Source organism: Spodoptera frugiperda, chromosome 16 (genome assembly GCF_023101765.2).
Source record: "Spodoptera frugiperda isolate SF20-4 chromosome 16, AGI-APGP_CSIRO_Sfru_2.0, whole genome shotgun sequence".
In the NCBI taxonomy this organism is placed as follows: domain Eukaryota; kingdom Metazoa; phylum Arthropoda; class Insecta; order Lepidoptera; family Noctuidae; genus Spodoptera; species Spodoptera frugiperda.
In genome coordinates, this window is record NC_064227.1 from 6,113,621 (window position 1) to 6,135,257 (window position 21,637).

The 21,637-nt window shown below is 33.0% G+C and overlaps 1 protein-coding gene across 9 annotated transcripts in view; it reads right to left on the reverse strand.

Moving 5' to 3' along the window:
* Window positions 1-21,637, reverse strand: part of LOC118280596 (solute carrier family 41 member 1) — a 112,229-nt gene that overhangs the window by 24,729 nt on the left and 65,863 nt on the right. For 4 of the 9 annotated variants that reach the window (XM_050699630.1, XM_050699634.1, XM_050699631.1 and 1 more), the window contains exon 3: window positions 1,106-1,227. In XM_050699630.1, coding sequence (XP_050555587.1) covers window positions 1,106-1,227 — 122 coding nt within the window. Of the gene's footprint in view, window positions 1-1,105; window positions 1,228-1,539; window positions 1,677-8,684; window positions 9,317-21,637 lie in introns of those variants that run through there. The other 5 variants (XM_050699638.1, XM_050699636.1, XM_050699633.1 and 2 more) reach the window with 4 other exon arrangements.

Here is a 21,637-nt window from a genome sequence, read left to right on the forward strand (position 1 = left end):
TGTCACAGATTACATTGTCATTGACAATCGCTCCATGATTGATCGATTTCGACTACGATTTATTTATTTTCGATAATTTTGTTTTAATTTATTCGAGAATAGCATTCCACCTGTGGCTTCGGTTGCGAAGAATTAAGATTCCTTTCGTTGTGTTGGTGAATTGTGGTTTATTGTGTAAGAATATGGGAAAATGTTACGGTTTGTGTTTTAAAAATTACAATGTAAATACTTTATTTGAATTTGAGATCTTCGGCAACGTGTTTTTTCACAATCACTCACTCCCAATATCAAACATAGGTTTTTACACAAGTCCAGTAACTAACGGCAAACTTACTGATATATCAATCGGACTTGCTAAATAAAGTATAAACTAGCCAAAACTCATGATAATTACAAAGCAAGCGAAGCACATCCAATTAAAGATACTGTAAATCATGCAATAGATAATGATTTGAGAGACGATAAAGCTGTCAAAATTAATGTTACTGACACAGAACATGATGATTGTCAATGATTTATGACAAGCAACGATGATCATGACAAGATACGTAACAAAGAGTAATACCTACAATCACAGGATTCTTCCAATAGGGTAAGCAGAGGGATAAACAAGAAAAAAATACAATTAGATGAAATTGATGGGCCAATGAAACAAAATTCAAAAACTGACCAATCTACATTCACTATAATGGTTTTCCCTTAAGTTATACATTTAATAAATATTAATTAAAACGTATTAGGCTTATCATCGTACGATTTTGGTTTTAAACTTATCGTAAATTCGATCTGATTGGTAATAGATTTGGTAGTTATTTCCTTCTAATCTTTATGAATGAATTCTTTACATGTTTGACGAATTTTTAAATAAAAATAAATCGGTATTATTGTGCATAGCTATCCTTCTGAAGGAAAGAGCCTTGTTTCTTACGGCGTGCCCCATTCAGGCCTTGGTAACTATGTTATAATTTCAAAGTTGGGTAGCGTTAAAACCAAGACAACCATTACCTTAACTACGTAATTTTAAAATTAAATCATTCCGATCTTCACTTGATTCAGTTCTATCTATTGCTTTGTTAATGCTTTTATATTGTTTATTAATACTTACTCCTGATAGTGGTTGTTTTTCTGCGTCCGCTTCTGCTAGTTTTTTATCCGGTGGATCACCCGGACTTTTTTCATTTGAATTTATCGACGCCATGGTGTAGTTGTCTTGTCCACCAATTTCATCTGCAACAAATTGAGGTTTATGAGATACAAAGTTAAGAATACATTTTTGACGTGATTTAAGTCCGTTTGGGTTCTCAAATTAATTAGTTTTTTCTTTTTCGTTTGCGTTTATTCCATCGAATGTAACAATATTAACTTTGTATATTTCACTTTTAAGTTTAAAGTTGTTTTCGTCTTTATTAATTTAATCGTATAATTTTAAAACATTATTTAATAGAAGATTAATTGGATCCGATCAAAAGCCACTTGCACTTCACTATTATTCATTTCAGAAAACTTTACCACTGTACCAAAAATCACTACGAAATTTACCTGGATTTGATTTCATATTAAAAATTCTAAATTGATCCAAATCCTAAACGTCTTACCTACAGTAAGACTTAAATCTGAATACTTCAGTAGTGAATTTGGACACAGTAATCTATACTTATCTCTATATTGATCACAACCAATGTCATAAAATATTAAATGACCGATTTGCTTTATCAATAGATTCCTAATCTTAAGATACGTTATCAAATTGAACGACGCAATTGTTAATTATGTATTTTTAGATAAGAAAAACTTTCAGATGTTCGTGGAATTATAGAAATTACCTAAGTGCTTAGTGGTACATTGTAGATAATACTACAGTAACAGGAAAAGACGGCAGTTGGATTGTTATCATTCAATCACAATGCACAGCTGTAATACAAATCTTTAAGGAAATTGTGTGCAATATGGAAAAAGAATAAAAATATTTGATCAGCTTTAAGCGACAATATATCTTCAAGTCTGATATCTTTAAAGACGATTGTGGCCTGATAGACAGCTGAAAAGTTTTAATTCGTCAATGATGACGTTAAAGATAGAGAAATGTTAATACTGGTTACTGATGGTAGTGATAACATAATATGATTATTTGTATGAATGTGTGGGAAAATTGCCTGTTTAGGTATCCAATATAAGAATTATTAAAGACATTAAATTGCTGAATCTAATAGGTATCGCCTATTCTGTCCTTTATGTAAATTAGTGTCATAAGTTTAGTAGTATACCTTATATTTAAGTATTTTAGTATTATGGACGAAATACATTTTCAAATAAACTTTCCTGTTAACAATAGTAGGATTTCTAAAGGTTTCCGTTAACGAGTTTCCGAAATAACTAACTTTTTCTCTCAACTCCACTCGTGACGAAACTATTAAACACAAGTCACGTTGTTCTTACATTTTCTCTTGGTTAAAAGTTTGGTGGTTTTCAGGCTATACATATTGTAGTAGTTACCCCAGTGGCAAATTTCATCCGTATTTTTTTAACCATTTCGAAGTAACTGAGTTTTAAATATTATATACAGTCGACAATGGTTAAAACTTTAGGGACTTTAAAGCTGAAATTTATCCAAATATAGGTCCGTAATTTGAATTTGCCTAAAAATGACATAATTGACCCCTGCATGTTCTAAGATCTTTCAATTCCTTTCTCTTTGCAACTTCGATTTGTGCTACTGTAACTACATTTGCAGGTATAATAATAACCATATACTTAGTAGTATGGGTATTTAACTATCTACTGTTTATAAACATAAACACATACAGCTGCCATCGCATTAATAAAGAGAACCATTATGAATATACAATACATAGGTAAGTACCCTGTCTACCTGTGAAATTAAACAACGGTTTTAATTACAAAATCTAAATAATACTACAATACTCTAAGTCACGTTTATAAAACAATAGTAAAGCACAATAATAAATGAACATGCATGACTTCATTGTTTATAAGATTAGAAAAGATTTGTGTTTCATTTCGAAAATAACCTTTGTGCCTTGGGGAACTCCCGTGGGACCTAACGAAGGCCTTTGACAAGGTGAAGCAACTTTGTTTGGAATCGATATTTTCTTAGTATTGTTAACAGACTATTATTAATCTGTACGTTAACAATGTATAATGAATGATTTTCTTGCAGGAACAATTAAACGATGTTTCCATAGGTAGAAATGATTATACATAATAACGTTTATAATCTTACTAATATTATAAATGCGAAAGTTTGTGAGTTTATGTGTTTGTGTGTATGTTTGTTACTCAATCACGTCAAAACGGCTGAAGGGATTGGGATGAAATTTGGAACAGGGGTAGATTATGGTCTGGAATAATACATAGGAACTTTTTATCTCATAGGAACATCTTAGTATCAGTGAAGTTATCTTACGCAGAGTTGACACAAAATGTTTTAACTTACTCTAGTCCAATGTGCATTGTGCATTTACATGAAACTGATTAGTTTTATAGACCCGTTTATTATATGAATTTATTTAATTAAGGCGGATATATTTAAATACAACATAATTATGTAGTTTTAGTCATGATAGCTGTATCAGAAGCAGATTATATTATTTCCTGTAACTGTAACCTAGTTTCCATAGCAGGTACTTGATTATTTAGCAATACTACCTACGCTTTTTGTCTAGCCTTTTTTAGGGGGGAATATCATCCAATGACTTCTCCCATCTTGAACAGGGCGAGAGAGACTGTCAGACTCTTACTGACTAAAATCCACCCTGAAATGTATACCTTACAATAATCTTGTGAGAAATATTACAGATCATTTACACTGAAATCGATAAGCGTAACCATTTTAATGAATACACTAATAAACCAGAGATTGTGAGAATTAAAGTGGGTATATTTGTTACTCGTTTTATCTAAAACTATTGAATAGATTCAGATTACATACAGCTGAGAAAATAACGTAGATTATGACATTCCTATCTAACAAAGTTTCAATACTATTTCTATTTTTTTTTGCATGATACGACTATATTTTTGTATGAAGTTCTTCTTTGATTTCATATAGTTATTGTTAGATATGCCAAGAACAAACCATTAATCCGTTTCATTATACATCAAGGGCAGAAAAAGACTATAAAACCCACCCCATCGTACTTTCTCCCATAAAATCTTGCTATATTATTTATTATAGAGGAATATGTTGATAAACCTTCGGTTTATGACTTCACATGAGTTCCATGGACTGTATAAAATTATCCCATTGGTCTATATTAAAGTATTTGCTACTTTCGCGCGGTTTCACTCGTTCTGCTCGACACCTATTGATCGTAGCGTAATGTTATATAGCCTATATAACCTTCATTGATAAATTAATGTACTATCCAACACTAAAATAATTATTCCATTCAAACCAGTGAATCCAGAGATAAGCGCATTCAATACATAACGTTGAATATCTCAGAAACTAGCTATTTTCGAACCAGGGATCTCAGGGCTAATTTTGTAGGAAATTAGTTGTATTATCACCTCCCGAGAGGAATACGTCGAATATTATACAATATATAAATATACAAGTCATCCTGTATAAGAGTGTATGTATGTAAGATGATTGTGTATCACATTTCTGTATTAGGTTTGGTTTCTAGATCTATCGACAATGTGAGACAATACTACAGTGCAAAGACTACCTCTGTTAAGTAGGAACTTGACTAACTAAAAATTTTGTTGTGATTAGAAAATCGATTGTGATGTAACATAATGACAAAACCTTAATATCAGTCTTATTATACTTTTAGTTTAATGTTGGAACAATTTGTTTTGTTGCATGCTAAGGCGCCCGAGAAAATTTACATTGAAGGTCGAATGTATGGAGGTATGATGAAGGCTTCCTTGGCGAAATTAGAATTAATTGATTATGCAACCTTGTTTTACTAGAGTGGTACCATGCAGGTAGATGCAGTGGATGCAAAACGGCTTTAGTATCAACCTAACTTTGTACAAGATTTAAATTAATTTTGCTAAATTAAAGACTATCTAAAAATAGACGATAAAAAATGGAATTGGTAATAGAATGCTGTTTGATAAGGAAGAATGGAAGATGACACATTGCCTGATGAAAAGTATGTTGGTATAGGGGCCAGAAAGATGATATGAGTTACCTATGAGATGACATACATAGATCAGAAGTTAGGTACCATATTACTACCTATAAGATAGCTATACTTTCACTACATCAAAGCCAAAAAAATAACATGGCATCAAAAGAAATGACTGACACAAACAAAGTAACTCGACAAACATGCGGTGAAGGAACCCTGTCTATTGTTATTCAAAACAAACAAAACAGGGCGTCAATTTCAAAGAAAAATACTAAGGAAATAAGAAACAGACATATTTCCTTTCTCAAATTGTACCTACAGGCCAACCCATGAAGTAGGTATAAAGAGGAGATGCCATAATGTTGTTGTGCACTGTGATACAAAAATAATATAATTATGTAAGTAAAATGGTTATAAGCGCTCAGAAAGTGGCACATTAAAATGTGGACCATTGGCAACGTTTTTGTAGTTTAGGACTGCTAGATGAAAAATAAGAGACAGGCGTGGTTTCTTACGTCCCACGCTCCCTGTAAAGTGTAAGGCAATCGTAGATGTCTATCTATGTATGTTCTAACTATAGGCCTTTTCGGGCATCGCAAAAGTACTTTACTTATATTATTTTTTTTCTAAATTGCAAGTAAGTAATTTCAAAACTGACAATATTGTCAGTTTTTACAGACTAATAAAGAACTCAAAATGTAATATTATCACTCTGAAATTACAGTAAAACGTTAAATGACAGTGGTCGCTCAATTTGAGTCTAATGTACGTATGCGTGAGCCCAAGCAATCATTCATACACGCTGACTAACTTATCTGACATGACATAAGCACTTGTAATGTCCATGTTTCTTTTTTATTACTCAACTCAACACAGAAATCTTGAGTAAATTATATACTTTGAGTAATACAATAGACGAATTTGACAAGACAAGTGCAATTTTCCAAAACGTTGGTTCCGAAAAATGTTGCGTTTTTTTTTGTGAACATGTACTTTGATGGGTGGTTAAAGATGTATTGGGTTTTGTCACTTTTAAAATGTTCAGTTAACATTGAGTTAATTCGGTTAAACCATAAATAGGTTACTTTTGAAATGGTAACAAATAAATAATAGTCTGTCAGTGAAGCTAAGTGCCCGTTCCAAAGTGTAGGTTAATATTATTATAACTTTCAGAGGTTTTTTTTACAATTTATTGATTGTTATAAATTGTAAAGGATAGAATACCCATAGAAATACAGTCAATAGAAGTCTCGCCACCTAGTCATTATTTCGAAAAATAACATTACGTGTTTAATTCAGTTAATAGATATTTTGTTTCATTACATTTACTTAAACCAAATTTTAATAAAATACCCATAAATAAATAATCTAAAGTCATGGTATTTTAGAACAGTTACCTAGATACGTATCGAAGAAGGTTTGTTAAAGATATTTAAGTTTGTTAGCTACGCTACGGTCAAATACCACGATTAGGGTTTATATTGTTATACCGGGACTAACGCTTTTATTTTATATTTTTAACTTGACGCAGACTCATTTGAGACTTAATTATGAGTGACAATAGACTTATAATTAAGTACCAATTATGAACTGCTACTATCAGCATTGTCACGATTTAGATTCACGTAAAGAATTTCGCGAAAATATAGCAAAAATTCTACGCGTACTTCTTTTAATCAGGAAACCATTAATAGTAATAAAGTAAAAGTACTAGGTAGGTAGATTACAGAGGTATGTAATCAAATACTACAAAATAGTGTTACGAAACACATAACACAAACATATTAACAACTTCTTAACACAGACTATTTTTTAAGGGGGAAATCATCCAATAGGTTCTCCCGTCTAGGGTGAGGCGAGACCCGTTCCTACTCCTGATCTACAAGCTGGAGCCCTAGTAACCCTGTAGGTAGTTTGCAGCTCCGGGTTCACATAGCTAATAATATATGCTCAATTCTCTTAGTTTGTAAAAAAAACATACAAGTATTAAAGGAAATTACTGTATATGTCTTTTTTCAATGTAATTAAGTAGGTAACCTTAGTTTAGTTTTGATAAAAGCATTCTTATCGTTCATAATATTAGTTAGTATATAAAATATTCTTGTTTACTCATTACTTTGTCCACCGGCGACCGACTTTTACTTTGTATATATGTATGTAAGTGATTCCTAAGTAAATAAAGATGACATTATTTACGTATGTTGAAGAATTTTGTACATCGTTTCTTTATGTTTTTAAATTTAATTATTTAGTGAGCAGTTGAACTGCTAACTTGCTTGAATATATGACGAGGTAGCTCGACTAGTTTCCAACTATGCAGGGGCTCATACAGAGTCAGGCTCAATCATAAAACTGAGGCATAGGTGTATGAGAATCGGAGCTGCGGACTACCTAGCGGGTTTACCGGGGCTTCAGCTCGAAAAGCAGGAGTAGGAACGGGGTGGTTTTTAGTCAGTAAGAGTCTGACACTCTCTTTTGCCTCGCCTAAGGCGGGAGAAGACATAGGATGATTTTCTCGCCTCAAAAAAAAGGTGTATGAGTATACAATGTAACAACTATTTTAAGTCCGTCAAGTTATGCTTCCTATGTACCGGTAAACCGGGGGTAAACCTATCACCATATACCAGGCTAAAAGACCAATGCTATCTATATCTACTATATACTATCTATACATATAAAAGACCAATACTATGTACCTAATTATGGACCCGTTATCAGACGCAAAGGGTCACTGTCCATTGTCCAATGCACTGGTTCCCTTTCCGCGTGATAAACAACTCTGTTAATCAGTAATTAAGTACTTTATTTGTTTGTTTGTAAACGTGCTCATGACACTGGAGAAAACCCTAGTCTAGGGGCCAAGTCTAAAAAAAATTACTTGGTAAAATGAACTAAGGGAAGGCATTTGATCAGTAAGTGAACGTTTTCTGGCTAATGACGATGAAAATGATGAAAGTTTGTTTGTTTGGATGTTTGTTGGTCATCCACGCTGAAACTACTGAATGGATTTTGATGAAATTTTGTATACAGACAGTCGAGCGAATGCGGGCGAAGTCGCTGACAAAAGCTTCCATAATATTACTATTGCAATTTCTTTACCAGGGAGCCAGTGGATGCAGGTGGGGAGTTGTTGTTCAACGTGGAGGATTAAGGGGAGGCCTTTGTTCAGCAGTGGACGTCTTTAAGCTGATGATGATCATGATAAGGGATTTTTTTATATTCCTACTAAGTACGAATACATATTTCTAAATTAAATAGATTTGGACAGTTCATTGTACTAAAATACCTAGGTAATGAAATGACACATTTATTATCTTACGTAATTAGAATCAGTCGGCATTTACTGAACACAATTCTAACCATAACGTAATGTAACAAAGAAATGCAATTTACTTAACCTTGGAATCAAACCTACATCTAAGTAAGGTCGTGGCTTAAACCACAAAACTATGACGCAATGAATGCTTAGTGAAAGATTTAAATTATCGTTTTAAAATAGTAAATAGGGAATGAACGAAAATGATTGATGTTATATGAATGCTATAATTGGCTTAAAATATCCGTTTAATATCAAAATCTTACCGATAATCGTGTAACCATCCATTTTTCTGAAGACTTTGCTAAAGGCCAGCTCCAGCCTCGCACCCATGTTTAAAATCGACATCTTGACGGTGGAATCAATCAATAATCTTAGAGTTTTCACAAATAATTAAAACTTTTATTTAATTGCCAACCAAACAGTACGTTTGGTAGCCGAACAGTGACTAAGAAAACTACGAAATTCACACTCCCAACACGGAACGAGCATTTCCTTATCAAAAAAACGAATCCAAGAAAAAATCTCCTTACAAACGTAATTTCTGTGTTTACTCAACTATCGCGACGAGATTAAATGATTTATTAATTAAACTGATAAAATTCACATTTGTTTTTTGCCGCGCGATAATATTTCTAGTTAAAAAACGCGACAAAACTTTATAATACAGTCACATTTTCGTAAAAATACACTTTTTTGGCGCTAAACGAAACAAAAACCAAACTAAATGTCACAATTCAAATTCGGAACGCGTTCGACGAAAAAAAAAAAACAACAAATGCTAAAATACGATGACACTCGCGGATTTATGGTGCATTTTTTTTTTAATTCGAACAAAAACTCTTTTGTGTTTCTAGCTCACGTTTGCACAGCATATTCCTTTCACATTTTAGTTTATACTGGTGTTACTTAATGCACAAACGGTCGGCACAGATATCATAACAATTATAATGTATGAATATTTCATAATGAGGGTAAAGTTATTTACTTTGTTAACTGGCCGTTAGAGATAAACGTATTAAATACTGGGGTAGGAACACTTTTGTTACTAATATAAATACCGGTCAGATAACACTAATTTATTATAGTATTAACAACATTATTATAAGAAACTAATATTTACAAGAGACGTCAAATTATTTGTTGAAAGGTTTTGTTGTAACAGCATTGGAGGCCATTTTGAATTTCTATTTTGTAAGCGTTGCACTCAAGGTTATAAGATTTCTAATTCAATTTATTGTTATAATGACATTTATGACCTATACCGCTCAAATTAAATATACATTACTGAGGTAGCTACTTATTTATGTTTTGGGTTAAGATTGGGTCTTAAAAATTGGGCAATGTTATTATATTTTTTTCGCTGAATGAGACTAACACAATATAACAAATAATAAAAAGTAAGAAGGTGTTATAAGAGGCCTTTGGTCAGAAGTGGTCATTTATAGGCTATTGATGTGTGATGTATAAATTAAAATTGTCACTGTCGTCAAAAATTATACCCAAATTACATTACTAAGTATTAAGGAATGCGACAAACTATGGAACTTAAGATGAATCACCGAAATTACTTAACCACACCACTAGATGGCGTTAGCAATTGCTAGTTAAAGTAATTAAATGACAAAACAAAGAAACAAGTAAATAATGGAAATATATTTCCCATTACAGTTTTAATTTGAAATAGACATTAATTTTAGAGTTTTACCGTTTCAATTTAAAATAAACAGTATTTTTTTAGATTAATTATTACAGTTTAATTATGTAGCCATAAAAAGTTATGAATAAGGTAAATGTGAAATCTATTGATTAAACAAGAATATTATTATTATTAGATACAAAGCAATTAATTAATTCACCCACATTCTCGAGGAAAACTATTGTTTTTCCTTTCATACAACATAATTTTGTAATACTTCCTGACTTTTCTATTCATCGTCTTTATAAAGAACCGTGTGATTCCATGTTCTTTTTTCAATTGAGAAATTCTTTTAAATATTAATCTTAGAATACTTGGTCTCGAGTCGGGTAAAGTGTTACTGGATTTTTTTCCCGTTTATTAAACGGTTTTTTTTTTATCTTGACCTATTTCTTTGATGGGGTTAAAAGTAAACGGCATTTAACCCCCTTCCTGACGTCCAATCGATTTGATATTTAGTACACACACTTAATCTTGACCATACCCATAATAACCTTATTAAAACCGTTTAACTGTTTTTTCTTTCAATAAAAAATAGGTTTAATGTATTACTGGTTTTAATAATTTCTCTATAATAGGTTGAGATCTAGTATTTTCCTTTTTGGCTTATTTGTGGGTATTTCCAATTTTCTTTTCTACAATCGCACGAAAATATATCTAACCCAATTTTTTGAAAGAGGAAATAATCAATCAATTTATATTTTATCTCGACACTTTGGTCATAATATAATAATACTATGACGAAAAGTATCGCCATTGATAAAATAAGTGGTAGGTACAAGTAATTTTAATTGGGTATCCATTTATTTAATCTTTCAGGGGCCATTAATCAATTGTATGGTTTTCCCCATATATGCCTACGTACCTTTCTGTATAGAGTATATGTTTAAAATAATGTAAGTAGGTATTAAGATAAGCAAGATTTATTTGGTTGATAGGTTTTTTTTTATTAACCGACTAAAAAAAGGAGTGTGTCAGTTTGACCTGTGTATGTTTGTGTGTGATTATCTTGCGTTTGGCCGAACTTCTTTGATGCTGTTTTCAGTATAGTATTTTCCAGACTAATAAGGTTTTAGGTATATGATCCGACTTAAAAAATTAAGAAGAAGAAAAGAAGGGTGACCTGTGTATGTTTTTTAAAAACCGTTGTTATACCTATTACACGTCAGACATTTTCAGGGAATTTAAGTTGAACCTTTTTTAACTGAATGCTCTGAAAATGTACCCATGTGTCATATAAAAATGTGAACATCGTCTTTCCCTTATTGGCAAGTTTAAAATCAGTTAAAAAACTAAGTTGATACTATATGTATACCGAAGGTGTAATTTCACTTTTAACATTATTAAGATACGCACCTTCAATTTGCACGTTTCTTACGAGTCAATTTCGTGCAAGTCATTCAATAACCAAACCTCATAACTTTTTTTTTGTAAATTCCATTTAAAAAAGTAACCGCTTTAATGCTTTTTTTAAGACTTCAAACACCCACAACAGTCGTAAGTCGAGCTAGAGTGTTGTACCCTAGTAACCCACTTTCATATGACCCTATGTTCAGACTATGTACCTACTCAAAACTAGCGCAAAACTGCTGTGAAGAAAGCCAGCCTTTTCTAGTTTTTTCTAGTTTTATAGCTTCACTAAAGAGGATCGACTGACCGACAGACGTTATTAATATTATTATATTTGCTTTAACGTTCAAAAGTGCCTTCCTTGTCTATTTGAAATAAATAATTTTGACTTTGACTTTGTCTTTTATGGAATAAGAGGTAAAATATCAGTACCCTTATTATAAGTTCGTTTTACGTTTAAAGTAATCGAAATGAAAGCGCGTTCAGCGTTCTAATTGGCCGGCTCGAATAAATCAACCATTTCGATTACTTTAAACGTAGGAGGCAAAAGCAAACTCGTACTAAGGGTATAGAGTCTATACCCTTAGTACGAGTTTGCTTTACGTTTCGATCGATACGTACGATCCGTCTATACTATAGACGGATCACCTGGTAAGTGATCAGCGCCGCCCATGGATACCCGCAACACCAGAGATATCACAGGTGCGTAGCTGGCCATTTAAAAAGGACCTACATTCTTTTTTCATTTTAAGATTTTTCGAAAATATTAAACTTTTTTGGGCAAGTGAGTGCGATTGCAAGTCGTTTCTAGTTGATTCCTGGTTCAAATATATTGGGATTAGGTTGAAAAAATCTTATATTACCTACATATAGTACGGTGAAAAGTGATCGTTAATTATAAAAGTTATGTTATATGTTCAGTCAATTATTTATAATTTAAATGTCATGTTATTTACCTTACATCCCACGTGTATCAGTTATTTCTGTTTTAAATGTAGATAATATTTTTTACATTACCTACATGTTAAGTAACGAATAAAAATGATTCAATAGGGACTAGGTAACTTAACACTGGCTTTACATTATCAAATTCCTTTATAATTATGTCATAATTAAGAATAATTATATTAATGATTCATATTATAAATCAAAACGCGTGTTCTACATACATATTTACTCTACTTATTTAATTAATATAAAAACAAAAGATATTTTCGATGTTCAATTTCCAACAAGACGTATTTTTCCGCGGAATTTTGTTATAACAATATGTTCTAATTATAATAAATAGTTACAGGTGTATAAGTAAATGATTGAGTGTCAATATGCGTCATTATTAATGTATGTTTCATAATTACATAGAAATACGTAAGCCTATTTGTCTATAATAATGTTTCATTACCTGATTGAAAAAGAGTAAACTATGGAGTTCATTGCTCGTTGTTCTCCACAGGAATCTACACTTTAGAACGAGCAAATGGCTTCACTAGAGGACTGATGGACATTTTTTATATTATAATATTTGTTTTGACATCCAAAAGTGCCTTCCCAGTCTATTTGGAATAAAAACTTCGACTTTGACGTATGTAATTTTTCCACTGTTGTGTCACTCCCAATAAAAGAGCCTAGTTTCTAATACATCCTATGGGTATTGGGTACAAATCCGGCTCAAATTCTTAAATCCACTAACCTGTGCTGCGAAGTATTTTAGTATTTATTACACTGAAAAAGCTAATAAACTTTACCTAACTCGATAATCGGTTCCTAATTCCCTACCCTTAGGGACGCAATATGGTGCTTCCTATTATTATTTTCAGAATAAACACAGCCGTTTTAAGCATGTATGACAAACCACCCATTATTTACTCACATAGGTAGCTCACAGTCAAATAAGTGACACTTGAGTTATGAAGGACTTTTACAAGTAAATAAATAGTAGATGCTCTCACTTCAGACTTTTATCTATGGCTACTTGAATTATTTACGACAATGTATGTGGTAATGTATTGATTATATGTTATGTAACTAATTAACTATACTATATTCATATTTAGGTTTACTGCGAGGACCGCCCGGAGGACACGGTGGGAGAAGTCATTGGTTGATTTTCCCACCTTAAAAAAAGCTTCATATTTAGGTTTGGAGTTGCGGACGGCCTAGCAGGTATACCGGGGCTCCAGCTCGAAGCAGGAGTAGGAACGGGGTGGTTTTTAGTCAGTAAGAGGCTGACACTTCCTCTCACCTTGCCCAAGGCGGGAGAAGTCATTGGATGATCTTCCCCCTTTAAAAATATATCCCACTATGGGTATAATATTCACTACTAGTCAAACCATTGAAAAATGCACAGACAAAATAGTGGTAGAAACAAGTAAGATATACGAGTATCTATTTAATTAAAAAATAACCCTGACGAATGACACATAATACCTATTTGTACACTGTGTTGTGAATCGATAAATGTCTTTTAGTGGCACCCTGCTTTCTGTATTCCGTGGTGGCCACAGTGTACCAATTATAAACAGTCGTGATTGGGCTAAATAACAATGATCCTAAACATATAAATTAATGATTTAAAAAAAGCTTACATAGTTTTAAAACGCCTGTAGTTCCTGCTGCTTCGCCCACGATGTACACATCACATATCGTCATGATTTTCACTTAAACTTTCTTAATCAAACACAAAAAAGTCAAAGACTCTTCAATACTTCAAAGTCAATTATAACAATTTTAACAATTATTCTCGCCTACCAGTTAGTTAGTTACTAACTGGCGAGTGTCAGTTAAATACGTTTGTCTAGTAATCTACTCTTCTTTTAACTCCTACCGTATTCACGAGATAACCGCTAAAGCTAATAACTTGTGCCATAAAACCATCAACATAAACAAATAACTAGATATATAACATAATAAAAAAACATATTTAATTAACTGTCAGTCAAATAGAATAAAGAATTGTGCAAATGTTATAAAACGTTTTATGTTATGTTAAATGTTAATGTTTAGTTATGTTTTACATTTTGTAATTTCAAATTTTTGTAATTTCATGTGATTTTACTGAAACGTGAATTCGGTGCAGATGTCCTTATATTGTTTAGTATTTTGTCATCGCAAATATCAGTATGAAGTAATGATAAAAGTTGCAAAATCAGCAGGGCGTGGAAAATACATAGAAATTGATTACATGGTGGGTATTAGCTGGACACTAAGTAGTTGCTTGACGTGCTCCAGGTTCTACTTTAGATTAGTTATAACTCACAAAATTATAAGGGTGCTTTTCCACCAGGGATGTGCTATGTAGCTGTGTTAGGTAGATGTAATAGCTAACCTATGAAATTATGTGACCGTTTCCACTGATACTAGGGTGCGATATATTGATAGCAGGGAAGTCATCCATAGCACGCATCTTCCCATATAAAAATATATCTTTCTACATAAAAATAAAAACATAGCTTAGCTGAGTTCGTTTCCACCAGTGCTAAGCTATGTGTACCAATGAATATGATTTGTGGAAGTCAAAAGCATCCACAGCAACGTAGCATAGCACATCTCTGGTGGAAAAGCAGCCTACCTCGGTAAAAATGAAATTAAATACATTTTCATTGGGCTATTATCTTACATAACAGTGGAAAAATTTAGGCAATGTCCAAATTCTTTATCAATGAATATTCCTTGGGTATTTTTAGCTGATAAAAGATCGTAAACTAGGTGAGTAAAATATGATTGGATTATTGATTATTTGACTACGATTATCGATAGATTTCATGTTTTCCTTATAGTTTAACTAAGTTATTTATAGTTTTTACTCGATAAATTGTGGACTAGTGTAGATAAAAACTAATCGGTAAAGGGCATAATATCTTAAAGTCTTAATTGTATGATAAGACAGTGGACCATAGATTGATAAAATTAAATATTGTAATTTGACCTGTAGTTTTCAGACACTATTTCGGATGGTTACTTGTGGTTAACTAATTTTCTATAATTTTATAAATGCAAAATATTGTGAGTAAGTTTGTGTACCTATATGTTTGTTACTCAATCACGGCAAAACGGGTGAAGGGAACAGAATGAAGTTTGGAACAGGGGTAGATTATGGTCTACCAAGCCCATAGATTATTTTTTATCCCACAGGAACGTGAGGTATTATGTGATAGATTTAGAATATAAAAAACCACGTGTAAATATTATTGTCCTACATCTGAGTTCTGCAATGCAGAAAAATTAGATTTAAACAATCCAAGATTTTTTTTAAATATATTTGCAGTCTGCGTTTCAGATAAACGCATACATACAAACAAACATACACACAGGAAACACTTCACTTTTATAATATTAGTAGACCAATAAAAAAATATAAAGGGAGATTAATTTTCTCGAATCTTTATTACATTTTAAATAAGGAAAATGTATGGAAAATGTGTGACAAACTAACAAAATCTAGACAATTATTTGTTTTGGTTTACTGAACTTTCTGTGAAGGAGTAAAACGTTAATTTGTATAAACACAGATAATGAAATCAGTTAGTCGGATGATGGACTTAAGTAAATACATATAACATGTACCTATCATGCTCCTACTGAGCGTATAAATACGTCAGTTTCATGTTCGACCGAGCTGACGACAACATAATTTGGTGAAACAGGAAGGGACACAACGCACGTATTCACGCGAGTTTTTTATCAGCGTGTTGACAAAAAGTCAACAAATGTTATTGGAGATTTTTAGGTAATTAAAAAGATTCTCATTTACAGTATAGAATCTACCTATGGGACTAGTAACTTAGTAACATAAGCGGTCCTAGTGTACCATTGTATTATATGCACCTCTGCCTACCCGTTTGGGGATTAAAAGACGAAGTGAAACTAAGACCCCTTGCTCGGCAATTCCATGTTTGGATTATTTGATATAACTAATTATCGTACTCGATCAATGCCTACCTCTGTACAGTGTACCCTTAGTATGAGTTTGCTAATTAGCCGGCTCGAATAATCCAACCAATCCGAACACCGAACGCGCTCTATTTCTCGCCATACCAGTAGCCTAACTACAAACTCGTACTTAGGCTACTGCTATAATATAACCACCTCCGAATAATAATCGTCACTAGAAACACTAACATTCAATATCAAAACAAACCTACTATCCCACAACCACATAATCCACTAACCAGGCTACTATACCTCTTCAAATAACTAATAACAATAATCTTCAAATCTGTCCGTCTGTCCCCACGTCTAGTGCGAACGCTAAGCAAATGTTTGTAAACATGTCTGCCGGTGTCGACATGAGATTACTGAAATGGAGGAGTCACTATACAGTTAAAAGACAGAAGGTTAACATAGGTAGTTTATGTAGGATGAGAGTAAAATGAGCATGTGTTATAGTCATGAGATAACAAGTGTGGGAGAGCCATGCTTCGGCACGAATGGGCCCGCTCGACCGAAGTGATACCACGGCCTCACAGAAAACTGACGTGAAACAACTTGCGTTATGTGAGTGAGGTTACCGGAGGCTAAATCACTCCCCTTCCCAATCTTCCTAACCCCGATTCCCTAACAAAAGTTAAATTCCTAACCTACAAAAGGCCGGCAACACACTTGTAACACCTCTAATGTTTCGGGTGTCTATGGGCGGCGGCGATCGCTTACTATCAGGTGATCCATATGCTCGCTTACCAGCTTATAACATAAAAAACATCTTTAGAATTAACTACAGTAGAACTCCAATTATCCGAATTAATGGGGACCGGGACCCATTCGGATAATCAAATATTCGGATAATCGGATTTTTTCAAAAAAATTGCCATTGAAGAGAATAAAAGCTACGTTTTGATATTGCACTATTTTTTTATTGAATTAAATTGCGGGGGAAGTCAGCGTAGGGACAACGGCAAGTTAAGACAAGTCAAGTCAAGACTTGACAAACACTGGCTTCGCGGGGGGGGGAGAATAATAGCGCACTTAGACTTTTTTTGACAATTTTTGTGATTCGGATAATCGGCGATTCGGATAGTCGGAGTTCGGATAATTGGAGTTCTACTGTAATTTCAATAGAAACTTTAAACCTGAACCTTTATTATGACACCTATAATCGTTGCATGAAAAATTACGTCACACAATATCAATATAGGTACGGTAATAATAAATACGCAATTATAGAATTATGCAACTTTACGTGCATAATAAATTGTTTTTCGATATCGTAATATGTGCAATAAATAACAATCACACATATGAGTGACTTTTATATCATTTATAATACGTCATAAATAATGTAACATAAATATTACAACCATGAAGCAAACACAAAGAGATGTCATAACTGGATTTCCTTTTAACATAATGCGTGACTCATTACGGGGAGCGGGAGACGTTAAAAACCACGCCCCTTTCTATTTTCCACCATGTAGCCCCAAAGAAAACGTTGCCAATTGTCCACATTTTAATGTGACTTTCTGGGCACTTATAACCTATCTACACCTTTTTAACTTATAATATCATTGGGCAGGGCCGATTTGTTTTGTCACAGTGCACAATCACATTCTAGCATCTCCTTTCACTCGGTAAAATCATGATTGGAATGGAATAAATAGAAGAAATGACTCCTCCCACCGTTGTGTAAGGCGAGAGGGAGTGTCAAACTCTTACTGACTAAAAACCACCCCGTTTCTACTCCTGCTTCGAGCCAGATCCCCGGCAACCCGGTAAGTCTTTGGCTCCGAATCTTGAATACCTATGTGAAAGTATTTTCAACAGTTTTTTCATATTATTTACTTTATCGAAGGTGGAACCCTATATTATATCTTATATTGTTTACTAGAAGTTATTTATGCTACTACATAAAACTCACACGTAATATATTACATAACGGTGCAATACGTATAACATAAATTATTTCTTGTACTTAATAATATATTGCAAAATAAATAAATTGCTTTTCTTGTCACCAAGTATTAAGAATACTTTTTTCTTTAGCAAAATATACAATTGTAATCATGTAATATTACTATATTAATATACTATGAACCACGTGTGTTATAAAATATTTAGTCAACAGGTTTCTACATTTTAAGCGTTAGGGACTTTTTATTTAATGTCATTAAGTGTTAGAATGTGACTTCTAAGCTAGTGGTGATTCCGGAGCTGCGGACTACCTAGTGGGTTTACAGAGGCTCCGGCTCGAAAAGCAGGAGTAGGAACGGGGTGGTTTATAGTCAGTAAGAGTCTGACAGTCCCTCCTAAGGCGGCGGAAAAAGGAATGGAATCATTGGATGATTGGATCCCCCTTAAAGAAAAGATCCTCTTCTTCGCAACCGATAGATCAGACCTTTTATTACAAATGTACATAGTATGTAAAAGAATTATTTGAACTTGAACTTCTGCACATCATACTACAATGTAACAATCACGACATATACACTTGTAGGTACATTACTACTAAATCATTGACATTCACATGAATGTTATGTACAGTGTACACAGATATATAAACTAAATTGTTTTATTAGACCATATACAGGGGATTTTCCTTAATTTCTCCGCATAATATCGGTCGTAAAACCATCTGATACACTGTTTCTTCTCACACGGTTAGGTATTGTTAATTTTTGCATAGTAGTGTTTATTCGGTGATTTTTTTTAATGATGTTTTGTTTGGCAATTGTCACACCACTTTATAGTATTGTAAGTTGATTAAATTCTCTTTGGACAGTTAGAACATGAGTTTAGTAAGCGGACGAGGAAATAAGGCTGATTTTGCACCAGAGATATGCTATGCTACGTTGCTGTGGATGGGTTTGGCTTCTACCAAACGTATTCATTGGTACACATAGCACAGTACTAATGGAAACGGACTCAACTAAGCTAGAGTTTTTATATAGAAAGATGCGTGCTATGGATGACTTCCTTACTATCGATATATCGCATAATCGATCTTCGTCGCACTGCTACATAGCTTAGTATCAATGGAAACGGTCATATAGTTTCACAGCTTAGCAATTACATCTTCGTAGCATAGCTACATAGCACATTTCTGAAAAGCATCCTAAAGATGGATTTAGTAGAAAGACAAAAATAGGAGGTTTAACATAATTATAGATGCGTTCGTATTCCGAATAAGGGGATAAAGTAAATAAGAAGAGGGGATCTTGATGTTTACTAGATACCAGAAAATAAATAAAGATTTGATCAAATAACTACGGTACCTATAAATAACTTATTGATAACTATCAAATCCTTTAATAGCGTAAACTAACTGACGAGTTATTTGTCTTAGAACTTAGGACTAATCGGTCAATGTACTACTGGTGGCTGATACAACTATGTATTGACAAACCTGTGCCTATCAGTAAGCCAAGGCGAGTTGCATTATCTATATGAGTGTCGCCTTGCCTGCAGTGAATAGGTATTCCCCGAAGGGTATAAGGAGTAACTAATTCTATTTATAAATTGAAGAGGATTATATGACTACATAGTATATAACAAAGTCGCTTTCTCTGTTCCTATGTCCCTTTGTATGCTTAAATCTTTTTAACTATGTACGCAAAGAATTTTGATGCGGTTTTTTATAATAAAGTGATTCAATGTATTATACATAAAAACCTTCCTGGTTTTTATGTATAATACATGCGAAATATCATTGCACCCATGAGAAGCTGGGGCGAGTCGCTAGTTTTTTATATAATAGTAATAATTTAAATAGCAAATAACGTTTAAGTTTTACGTAAAATCAACTATTTTTCAGTCCTGTAACATTTTTTAACCGATTTGCAAACAAACATACAGGTCATTTGATGATAAATTATCAAAATCTTCAATGAAACACTAGAGGAATTTACGAGTCAGTTCCTAATTTACAAGATATTTCTCTTTAAGGTAAAAAGGAAAGGTAAATATGATTCCGAAGGTTTAACAGTTATTTTCTATGTCCTTAGGCACGACTGTATAATAATATGATTCAAAGTTTATTTTTCTTTCTTTCTATGTTAGGTAAATGAATTAAAAACCTTACTACAAAATCTTACTATATTAAGTATCTAAAGAGCACCTATTTTAATTCATTATGAAGATTGTTTGGTGATTAGTTTTCAGGAAATGGTGAAACGATGATGAAATTATTTGTTATTGTTCGTAATTCAGGTCAACGGTCAACGTTCGTACTCGCTTGGTTTCGATTAATCATTAATCGATCGTTGTTAATCGCATTGATTTAACGATAATCGAATTTTAACTACTAACTGATAAAGATCTATGTCTTGACATGCTGAGAAAGTGGTAAGTAAGGAAAAACATAGATTTAGTTTAGTTTAAATTAGTCGAAGTATATAAGTTACAGTAGTAGGTACAAGATTTTGTCGAAATGTGAATTGTATAAACATATTAATTAGATAGAGTTTGACGTTTGAAATAAAGGGCAATGTCGTGTTTCCTTTATTTTGGCCCTATTTACTTTTAGGCCAGGGCTGTCTTTATCGAATTCAGCAATTCAGCTGAATGTCAGACCCTTTGTCATTACTACAAGTACCTATACGTCCTCGAAATCATATCTTTTAAAATAATATTTATTTAAGTCTTTGTCTGCCAATAGTTTTCTATTGGATTTGCCTTCAACAGTTTTCTGTTGAAGGCAAATCCTCCGCTAACGTCGGTCACCGGTGACCACCACGGCGTTCAATGTGTTAATTATATTCTCTAAAATAGCTCGTGTATTATTTAAATACTAGTTTCTTGATCTTACTATATTTAACAACAAATTATGTATTTGGTTTCACACCAATATTTTAAATATGAAAATTAATTTTTTGGATGCTATTTGCGTCAATCACGCTAAAATTACTGAACGGATTTTGTTGGAATTTGGTATACAGACAGGGTATGAACTGACTTGGATGATAGGATACTTTTTATCACACTGGAACGTGGGCGTAGCCGCTGGCAGAGGTTAGTTGCCGTTCTTATAAAAACAATTACGTTATGTATGTGGAAGTATTTCCGTATAAAATTATCATGACTCGGCTGAATTTAATGGAGTTAACAGATTTCATCTCTCCACGCATGCTCGCCAATTGAGGGTGGTTATATAATAGAGCGTTCTTTTGTTTTCGTCTGCCCTCATGTGAGAGAGGCGTGAAGATACAGTTATGTATGTAGGTACTTAAGTACATTATCATA